The sequence below is a fragment of the Spinacia oleracea genome, chromosome 4, assembly GCF_020520425.1.
Source record: "Spinacia oleracea cultivar Varoflay chromosome 4, BTI_SOV_V1, whole genome shotgun sequence".
In the NCBI taxonomy this organism is placed as follows: Eukaryota; Viridiplantae; Streptophyta; class Magnoliopsida; order Caryophyllales; family Amaranthaceae; genus Spinacia; species Spinacia oleracea.
Genome location: NC_079490.1, coordinates 62,463,754 through 62,475,340, shown reverse-complemented (window position 1 = coordinate 62,475,340; position 11,587 = coordinate 62,463,754). Strand labels below are relative to the sequence as shown.

At 36.6% G+C, this 11,587-nt stretch overlaps 1 protein-coding gene and 1 long non-coding RNA gene across 2 annotated transcripts; both read left to right on the top strand.

The window, feature by feature from the left end:
- Positions 1-1,051: 1,051 nt before the first annotated feature.
- On the top strand, positions 1,052-4,516 carry LOC110793840 (uncharacterized). The gene is made up of 4 exons (XR_008933134.1): positions 1,052-1,243; positions 3,199-3,300; positions 3,565-4,265; positions 4,348-4,516. It is a non-coding gene; the product is annotated as an uncharacterized lncRNA (long non-coding RNA).
- A 2,666-nt stretch (positions 4,517-7,182) lies between these two features.
- Positions 7,183-7,971, top strand: LOC110793843 (uncharacterized). The gene has a single exon (XM_021998774.2). The coding sequence runs from the start codon at positions 7,183-7,185 to the stop codon at positions 7,969-7,971; it is 789 nt and encodes a 262-aa protein (XP_021854466.2).
- The last annotated feature ends 3,616 nt before the right edge of the window (positions 7,972-11,587 follow it).

Sequence of the window (11,587 nt, the reverse complement as noted above, 5' to 3'; positions counted from 1 at the left end):
GGAAACAAACGCTCTATCCACTGAGCTACAAACACTAATGTTGATAAGTTAAATTTGGAAATGTTTATAATTAATATTAATAAATGGTTAAAAAGAAATAAACACATCAGGTAGGATTCGAAACCATGACCTCCTACGTAGAAACAACCCACTCTATCCACTGAGCTACAGACACAATTGATGTCACAAGAGGTTACTTCTAAATTATATTTCTATTTAAACAGTAATTCATATTAAAAATAATTTACAATTAAGTAAACCGCCATCTGAGATAGCGGTTTTGTTTTAATGCAAACCGCTATCTGGGATAGCGGTTTATAACATTGAACCGCCATCTGCTTTAAAACGAAACCGCTATCTCATATGGCGGTTCAATGCTGAACCGGAAAAAAAAATTACTTCTCTTTCTCCCTTGCTTACGTGGACGGTATGGTGGAAAATAACTTAAAAAGTAACGTATTTAGGGAATTATTGGATCTTTATGCAATATTGAAGGAAATCGCTCCACCAAGAATTAAGAATGCCATGAAAGTTTGAAATTAAAACATTAATGGGTATTTCAATTCTATCTTCTCCCTATTTCTCTTATTTATTTTCAAATTTAAATGTGATTTTTTGCTGGTTCATTTTGATATTGTGTCCAAGAAATTAAATGGAGATGTAGTGCCCTGCTACTACTGCTGAGGTTGGTAATGGGCCTTCATCTGGTAAAAAGCCTAGAGCTAGGCCGCCGGCAACGACGGCAAGAAGCGTGGTCGGCCGAATCAACAGAAACAGTTATTAACGGTCAATATATAAATAATGAACGGTCAAGATTAGAGTTCTCACCGTAAGAGTGGTCAAGATTAGAGTTCTCACCGTAAGAGTGGTTCTCACCATAAGGCGGTTCTCATGTGAACCTATATATATATATATATATATATATATATATCACTCAAATGAGAAGAGAGCTTAAAATGAGAAGAATGAGAAGTAATTTCATTCGTTCAATACGATTAGATCCAACGGCTGTGGAAGCAAGTGAAATTCGGCAAATTCCTCGCAAAATCTAATTTTGTACTCCAAAATCCAAAAGTCCAAAACCCATCTTCTCTTTCCTCGTGGGCTCTTCATCCATGGAGGCTCGCTCTCACCTCCTCATTGTCTCTCCTCTATCTCTTGTGCTTAACTACCACCGCTCTGCCACCATTTTCGGAATCCACCATCTTCGCGCTACCACCATCTCCGGTCCTCTCCTCCATTTGTGAGTATACTTTTTTTTTGTTGATTTTTAATTTACATTTCATTTTGATGTTCATCCAATGACTCCAATTGTTATTTGTATCTCTAATTGATTTCCCAAAATTATAGACTTTGATCTTAACTCAGGTCGAATTGCAATTTCAGTCAAATTTTGTATACTTGATTTTAATTGGGTGATACAATATTTCAACTAATTCATGTTGATGTTATTAGAAGGGGAAAAGTTTGGTAGATTTAATTTGTTCTTGTAGTACAAATGAGCAAGACATATTTGCTCATTTAGTGAATTTGCTCATTTAATAATTTTTTTTGCTCATTTCAATTTTTTTGTGCTCATTTAATTATTTTTTTGGGTTAGCTTCTCAGTTCTAGGTTGATTTTGTTATTTTGGGTTGACTTCTAAGTTTTAGATTTTGGGTTTATTTTGATTTTGTTGTTTGGTTAAATTGATTAAAATGTTTGCTAATTTTGGATTGTTGACAGGATGAGCAAATACTTTTATAATGCTTTCAAGTCCTGTTTCTGCTCATTGTGCTTTAGCTGCAATTATTATAGAAAGATATGACTGTTAAGTTGTGAAGTTGTGAAGTGTTTCTTGCAATTGTGAAGTGTTTCTTGCAAAATCCAATAGAAATTGTGAAAAATTCAAATTGTATTAATGATAAAAGCTAGTTATATTACATCCTATAACTATGTGCCATGCCATGTGTAGTTTTTGGCTGTGAGACTCATTTGGTTTTACGTGTTCGTGTTAGGGATCTCACATGTTATCTCACTCACAAGTAAAGCAAAAAATGAAAATTTGAAGTAAAAGTAAACGAATATGGTCATGTTATTATTCCATTGACTGTTGATTATTCACTACTTAGTATATCAACTCCATAACCTTGTTAGCTAATAACATAAAGGTGTATTGACAAAAAACTGCCCCTTAAAAGTAATCTGGGAAAGGAGACAATAGACATTAGTAAAGACCACATTGAACACGACTCTCACCTGCCTAGCTCAGTTCGCATACTCTTGCTTCAAAACTACTTAGTATATCAACTCTATAACCTTGTTAGCTAATAACATAAACTGATCATTTCCCAGAAACGGAACAGCAACAAGAACAAGATAAATCACTTCTTGTTTTATCTAAACAATTGCATAGAATAGTGATGATCATTGGCATGAACATGTTTGTGATTGTGAAGTGTTAGGGACACTTGTCTGTCAATTTGGAAGCCCTGACGCTATAACAAATCCTTAATGGATGAAGAAATCCTTCTATTTTCCAGAGTATTAGAATAACATTATTCTAGCTTAAGAAAATGAGTAGTCTCTAACCCTAAGTCCTAACCCAATTGAACCTGAATTTTTTATTCAATGTAGTTTAGATTGAAATAAAGTTGTGTTTTAGTCCAAATTTCCAAACGGGGATTGGGTTTAGATTTCATTTAAGGTAACTAATGACTGGTTTACATATAACTATATGAGTGAAGTAAATAGACTGAGCAGTAAAATCAGTTATCTCAACTTTAGTACTGCAATGTTATTCAGGAGTACCTGGATATTGTTTTTCTGACCCTTTTCATACATCAAGGACTTCATGGATATGGAAACTGAAATCTCTGTCTTAAATTGTGACAAAACCATCAACTGCTCTAGTTAGGCATACTATTGCAAATACAGTTTTCAAGTTGCCATTTCAGTTCTTGAAAAGTACAATATCTCTGTCACAACTAGCTTTAACAACATGTTCTACACTGTCAGCATCATCAAAATCAACTTAATTTAAAGTCACCATTGTACCCTCTTTTCCAGTTTCATAATCTTGCAATAGGTGAGCTACCTGGCTCTGGGATTTTGTTTACCTCACTAATTTGCATTGTTCTCCTTACTTTGGTCTATTGAACTTGCTGAAGTTATAGTGGTCTGATACATTGCGTATTTTATTTCCCATGATCTTTTCAGATCAGAGAAGGCAGACTGCAAGGGGTTGGTCAATGCCTAATCCACGAGTTTAGGATGGTTAGCCATGTTCTGCAAGGAGAAGTCAGCAAAGATTTCTTCGAGGTTCGAAAAAACTAAATTAGTTGTTTTTCCTGTCATATATGTGATACCTCTTTATTCTTTCCAGCATTCAAGCTTTAATGTTTTATTTTAAGTTGTGAAGTGGAGACTATCACATCGTTTTGAAAATATCTAGTTCCCCAACAAGTTAGACAAGTAATAGGTGTCAAAATGAGCAAATTGTAGTTACACTTGGGCAAGCAACGACACTATCAATGTTTTTCCTTTAGTCATCAGCCTGACTCCTTGTTTCTATCTTTTCCATAGGGAGAAGATGCATCGATTGAAGCTGCTGTTAATGCTATATCTTATTTCTTAAGAGAACCTGTTAGTCTAAGTAATTGCTCTGAGGTAATGTAAATAGAATGTTCTAGCTTGGAGACCAAGCCTGTATTTATTTCTTAAGATAGTAAAACTGTGATTTACTTTTAAGGGAGTTAGTAGGTTCATATAATTAAGTTACCTTTCCCTGTATTATAAACCTCAAAGGAGAACTTTGAAGAGAGTATCAAAGACAGCAAAGAGTCTTTGCATAAAATGAATATAATGAACAGATTTTGTTCTTTCTTGGTGTGGGTGTTGGTTTGCTTGTCGCTCTTGCTCACATTTTGTTCCAGTAAATCCAAAGCATCTGTCTTGCTCACAACGCGTTTTCCTGGGAAGCTAAACTTCAACAGCTTAACAACGCAATATGAGCTCAGCTCAACTTTGAATATTGACTATATATACAAGAGCAGGGAAGCTCGACTGCAACAGCTTAACAACGCAAGTGATGGCTATTTTTATGAAGCTGCAATTCTGACTAAATCTCTTTTTGGGTACATATATTGACCAGAAAAAGGGCAGGATGAATCTCCCTTGTACAGTGTGACCAAGCAAGCACACAGACAAGCAGGGCATATATTCAAGTTGAAGAACTTTAGTCTGAACAACTGATGATTTCTGTGATCTCAAGATAGATAACACAGGTAAGCTGACACAAATCTTCAAAATTTCTTCAGAATTCAATTTTACAGTAATTTCATGTCTGCATTCTTCTCCATTGTACAGTGCTTTTACGTCTGCATTCTTCTCTTCAAGCAATGTGCATTGCTTTGGGGATTATCTACTACTGTGTTAGGAATGCAACCATCACAGTATTAGCTCAAGTATTTCGAATTATTTTGGTTTACTTTTTTTTTTTGGGTTTTTGATTTACTTTTATTGAGTCTATTTAAAAAACACTAGCCTACTAGCTCAATAGGTAGAGCATTGTGCAAATGCACAAAAGATGTGGGTTCGAATCCCACGTAGGTTAATCTTTACTTTTTGCTCATTTTGTATAGTTTACACAAATGAGCAAATATTTTTGCTCATTTTTAAAGTTTTAATGATCGGATTTGTTAATATTGAAAACTTTTGCTCATCGTGTCTAAATGAGCAAATGAACCAACGTCAAAGAAACAGATTTATTTTGCTCATTTTCAGAGACGAGTAAATATATTTTGCTCTTTTTTTTGGTAGAATAGAGAAAATCTATTACCAAAAGGAAGTAATACACGTAATATCCAAAACAAATAAACAAATACCTCAGTTAAAGGAGCACATCCCGCTTCCGTACCTGACACAAACAACAACAAAACAGGACCAACAAGCTAAACAAAACACAAGCAGAACCAGCAGCCAGAAGAAAGCATCAAGACCACATGTAGCGACAAAACCCCAGCAACAGAAGTCCACAGATATAACAGAATCACACATATGCACCGGCAACAACATTGCAGCAGAAACAACAGTGCAACAAAACACCAGTGCAGCAGAAGCAACAACATCACCAGAACACACCTGCAAGAACAACCTGCAATAAACAAGCAGTAGCAGCAGCACCAAAAGAAAAAACCAGGCCAAAGGCCACAAACAACCAAGCCAAGGCAGCAGCTCACCAGCCATGCCACATGCTAGAACAAGAACCAAGGCTCATTTAGACTCAATATTAAAATCCGAACTTTAGTATTTGTTCATTTAGACACAATGAGCAAAATTTTAAAATCGAAACTACAATACTTGCTCATTTAAACACAATGAGCAAACTTTTAAAGTTCGGATTTTAATATTTGCTCATTTAGACACAATGGGCAATATTTGAAAATCCAAACTTTAATATTGGCTCATTTAGACTCAATGAGGAAAATTTTCAAATCGAAACTATAATATTTGCTAATTTATAAGAATGAGAAGCGATCTTAACCATCCAAACGAACTAAAAAATTTGCTCATTTTTTATAGTTTACAAAAATGAGCAAATATTTTTGCTCATTTTTTTTATTTTACACAAATGAGCAAATAATTTTAAAATTCTAATTGCAATAGAATTGATTCAAAAGTAAAGAATAATCAAGTAGGAGAACTAATATCATAAACAAAATACAAAGAGTTGCCTATGTAGGATTTGAACCTACATCATTGTGCAATCGCACAAAGCTCTACCAATTGAGCTAATAGGCATAACTTGCATGTTGGTACCAACACAATTCGAAACCATATTTCTGAATCACTTTACAGCTCATTATATTAACAATCCTATTTTTCTCACTTTACACAATTTTGCATAAACAAACACAAACCAAATCAGATAGAAGTGGACAGAAAAGGTTAACTAAAAGAGCATATGTCATCACAACCGGGAACAATAGGAACTCTGCTTGTTGGTGGTGGAACGGCCTCATCCCAACCATCCGCAGCAGCTGCAAAACATCTTGATTGATGCATATAAATGATCTCAGGAATCAACAGTAGGCAGCCACTTTTTGGAGTCATCCCTGTCTAATATCCTTGGACTCTTATGTGTCATCCTTCTTAAACTTAATAAGAAGCTTCCTCAAACCTCGGAAACTTCAATTTCAAAACTGCAGCCTGCTCTTTGTAGCTCACATTCTGTTCATCATAGAGAATTAGCTTACAATTAGTCAAATATTTATCAAACTCTCACTAGTATGCAAGGTTTATGTCCATCTTCTTTCCTCACTACATGAATTACTTAATCTCAATAGAAACTAGATAGCCTGCAAGCTTTTAAACATCACAAACCAGTAACCAAGCAAAGGAAGGTTGTTGTTTAGTTACCTATAAAAGGATATTGTATGTCTGCTACTCCGAATCTCATCCTAACAACCCTTCCTGATCTGCCAATGCAAAACCATATTCATATTCCAGTATATGATTGAGTGACCAAGATTCCCAGATTTGTTTATGCCTAGACTTTTGTATTATAATGTATGAAATCACCTGCGATATTATTAATAGAATCTAACAAAAACCCAGAATAATCATCTAAATATTAATACAAAAAACTCAGAAATAAAAACAAAAAGACAGAGAGAGATGAATACGTTTATGAAATTTGCTCATTTATGGAAAACATTGGCAAATTATCAGATGTATGAAGCTTTCTCAATTTCCAATTGCTTAAGAAAATACACAAATCAGATTATATTTTTGTTGAGATTCCTTCAAAGTAGTGGTTTGTTAATTAGTCAAATAAATGTTGTTAGTGGAAGATTATGCTTCCTTATTTTTAGCTATTAGGCTTTGCACTTTGTTAATTAGTTGCTGTACCCAAGCCAGGTTAGTGGGAAGTTGCCCCACGTCGCTAGGCAGTAGTTGCAACATATTAGGAGTTTTTTCATTGTAGGTTAGTCTATTTAAATAGGTTTGTTTCTTTTCATGTGTGAATGAGAATGCAGTAATATTATTTTTCCATCATTTCGTTTATACTCTGCTTTCTCATCTCCAACAAATTGGTATCAAGAGCCAGATTTATTTCTTATTCTATCAATGTCATCAAACAATTTTCATACTTCCATTCCAAATTTCAAAGGAGAGAACAATCACTCATGGGCAATAAAAATGAAATCATATTTACAAGCTATGAGCCTATGGGATGTTGTTGAGAGTGATAACTCCCCTTCACCTCTTTCCCACAATCCAACACTAGCCCAATTAAAAAAATACGATGAAGAAATCGCGAGAAAGCCAAGGGCACTTTCGATCCTACATGGGGCCGTGTCGGAAGAAATTTTCACAACTATTATGGGTTGTGGATCTCCAAAAGTAGCATGGGAGAAAATTAAAGAGGAGTTTGAAGGAAATCACCAAACAAAATTAATGCAAATTTTGAACCTTAAGAGGGAGTTTGAGATGATGGGAATGAAAAGTAGTGAAGGTGTTAAGGAGTATGGGAGTCGGTTGATGTCCGTCGTCAACCAAATCAAGCTACTTGGTGGAGAATTTACTAGCCAAAGAGTGGTGGACAAAATTCTTGTCACTCTTCCGGAAAAGTACGAAGGTAAAATTTCTTCACTTGAAGATACTAAAGATTTGTCCACACTAACATTTTCAGAATTGATCAATTCACTCCATGCGGTGGATCAAAGGAGGATTATGAGAAATGAAGATGGTGAAAACAAGGGTGAAAAAGCTTTTCTAGCAAAGTCCCATAATCAAAAGTGGAAAGGAAAACCTCTCCAATGTAACCATTGTCAGAAGGGTGGTCATGAGGAGAAAAATTGTTGGCACAAGGGAAAGCCGAAATGCTTCAAATGTCAAAAATTTGGGCATTTGGCAAGGAATTGCAGGCTTCAAAATGTCGAGGAAGCATCTATGGCACAAGTGGTCGTAGAAGAAAATCTATTCTAGAAGATGGGTGATAATGTGCACCGAGGGAGAGAAGTGCTCCAAACACTAGAGGTTGGTGATAACGTGCATCAACAACATTGTTTCGGTGATGAGATGTGCATCACGCAGTTGAAGAGATGTGCTTCACAAACATTACACAACTTTGAAGGAAGGGAGTGTGTTGAGATTCCTTCAAAGTAGTGGTTTGTTAATTAGTCAAATAAATGTTGTTAGTGGAAGATTATGCTTCCTTATTTTTAGCTATTAGGCTTTGCACTTTGTTAATTAGTTGCTGTACCCAAGCCAGGTTAGTGGGAAGTTACCCCACGTCGCTAGGCAGTAGTTGCAACATATTAGGAGTTTTTTCATTGTAGGTTAGTCTATTTAAATAGGTTTGTTTCTTTTCATATGTGAATGAGAAAGCAGTAATATTATTTTTCCATCATTTCGTTTAACTCTGCTTTCTCATCTCCAACAATTTTTGGTCGTATGTGCAATATTTTGGGCTAAAAATGCGCTTCCTTTTTTGTAATTTCGCAACTTTACATAACCCGACAACAGGGGTTAAACCCCCACGAAATTCAACATGAGCAAATCAAAATTTACGAAATCTTGCATTCAAAATTTACTAATCAATTCAATTTTGCTATCAATTTGTAATTGGTTCAATAATTTCGAAATCCTAATTTGGAAATTAAAAACTAATTACAACAAAGCAGTAGAAAATACCTTCATGATGGGGAATCGTTGACATCTTTTTAAAAATTACGTTTAGCGAGAAGAAGAATTAGGAGGAACGATTGATTAATTACAACTTAGAGGTTTAATTTCTGCCATGGAAGAAGAGCTCAGCGAGCAAGGGTGAAGTACGCAGAAAGAAACGGGGAGAAAATCGTGTTTTTTTAATCACCTAGGTCAGTTTGTTTGATTGCACGCGCGAGGTCTGAGCCGTTGGATTTAGTTCGTTTGGATGGTTAAGATCGCTTCTCATTCTTCTCATTATAACGATCTTCTCATTAGAGGGGGATCCTCTATATATATATATATATATATATATAATCGGGATCTGGTGAGAACCACCCCTTAAGATGAGAACTGAGAACTAATCCTAGCCGTCGATCCATTCAATCCTACCGCTCACGTTTCACCCGCTCAACTCAATTATTAAGGGTATTTTCGTAACTTTTCCTACTGAATGACCTATGACTCTTCCTGAGAGTTTCTCTTTCTGCACTTTCTCTCTCATTTCCTTCCTGAAGTTCATCGCTCTTGCTCGTTGATTTTCGGTTCTTGTTCTCGCAAATTTTGTTCGTGTAAGTGAATTTGATTCTACTTATTTGTCATTTTCTTTAATTAGGTTTGAAATTGAACTTTTTGCCATTTGATTTTTCGTTCTAATTTTACTAGAATTAGGGATTTGCAATTTCGGGGATTCAATGTTCGTGGTTCTTGCAATTGCGTTCTCGTAGGTGAGTCTATTCTGATGCTAATTTTTTATTTACTTTAATTGGATTTTATGTGCGTTTTACTTGATTTTCATTCTTATTTGCTTGAATGAGGGTTCTGCAATAGATATCCTCGAATTGGACAAATTTACTCGAGCTGAGTTGATTTCATTGAATTTGTGTGTTTTTCCTTTCATGAAATATGCGGTATACAGGTGCTACGTTTGGTTATAATGGTGACTCTTTCTATTTCTAGATTTAAATTCTCGAAATAATATAAACTCCAGTAGTTTTACTCCTGGTTCTTTATTTTCCTGGTTTGATGCTATGCAGATTGTATTTTGAGTACTAACAATGTATGTCTGAAATTTGGGATCAAGAGGCTCTTGACCATTTTAGTATTAACAATGTCAGTTTTTGAGGAAAGGATATTATGAATGGAGATGAAAGCCTGCCTTATATGCCCCTAGATGACTACAATGATCCATATTGTCATACAATATCCGAGCTTGTAGAATAACCACCATCTGATGTCTCTACTGCAAAATAACCACCGCCCTTTCAGGTTATCACATGAGGGAATGGCAGATTGGCAGCCATGATGACAAGAGTTGACTTGCGTTGACTTCATTAAACTAGGTGTTTTTTGTTCCTGTTAGGCTTGCAGTTTATTTCTAGTGTGATGCTGTGATTTTCGCTTGACTTCTCAATTATATGGTCTGATTTGTTTTCGTTTGGTGCTGCTGGCCTGCTTAGTTATGTTGGGGATTACAGTATTGTTCATATTTCATCTTCTGCTGCTGTTAAAGGTTTGATAGGCTTCAGGGTTATTGTTCAGTAGATTAGTCTAGTAATAAGGTAAGTCTGCAACCTGTTTGCTACTATAATTTATGTTAGGTTATGATACATATGAATAGACATAAATCATGCGGAAAAATCATAAAGCCAGGAAACATATTATTTACACATAATCATTTAGCATAATTCAGATGCATACACTTTGTAGCGTGCCCTCCCTAGCTGCGCCCGAACCGAACAAGAACAAGTCTTTAGGACTCCAAGTGTCGTCCCTCCGTAGATAGTCCACAGCACGTCCGGATCCGCCTTAAGCTTGACCAACTAGAATCGCCCTTAAGGTTCTTAGATTTTCGGCTATTTGGGTGCAAGTGTTTGGCTGATTTTTTTGCTTAAAAATCTTACCTTGAATACTTCAATAATCGTCTGTTAAATATGTGACCCTAGGTGTTAGAATCCAACCTTCCTTGCATTGTACTTTTCTTAATTTCCTTTTTATTGATCTTATCTAAACTTTCTAGGACTTTTCTTTGAAGTTTCTAGGCTTTAGATAAGATTATTATGTTACTGTCATTCCAGTGTTCACTGGGTTCTTTTAGCTAATTCAAAATAAACCTCTATGAGGGGTATGACTCAATACCTCTCACCAGAAGTTGTCTTTGCTTAATCACTTGCGTTGTTGTGTGCCTTTATTGATATTGTGCTGTCGCTCGTTTTTAAGCTTACTTGCCTCAACAAAGTCCCTCAAACAGATACACTCGCGTCGTCGGTCCCACTTGTGACTGCTGTGCGCACACAAGTGCCCGATCGGCGCCCGCGTCCCTTCTTGTCGCCAAAAGACAAGAGCGCTCATTCTCAGAAACCCTGCTTGCTCGTGCTTCACGAGCCCCGTTGAACTCGTTCCGCACAAGGCTTGCGTCCCTACCGCCCTCTAGGTAGGAGCGCGCCGCACGGCCCGGTGGCCAAAACATTCGGACCGTGACAGTTGGTATCAGAGCCAAGGCTCAAATCTAGACCCGAGAGACCCGAGGGAGCACCTCAAGATGGAAGCAATACTAAAGAGACTAGCCTGGCTGGAGGGCAAGTCTGAATCATGGACCCAGACCGAAGAGATCGTCATCAAGCAGGATAAGCGGATAGACGATCTTGAGGCCGACGTCGAAGAACTGAAAACTGAAAGAGACTCATTGCGTGAGCATCTCAACTATCTACAAGGGATGGTGGATGACTCGCAGGACAAGTGCGCTACTCTGATGCGTGCTAACAGAGACACTGGTGGGGGCGGTACAAGCCGAATCAAGCCACCCAAGCCTCGTACCTTCTGTGGTGCGAGGGACTCCAAAGAGGTCGACAACTTCATCTTCGACATGGAGCAATACTTCAGGATATGCCAACTG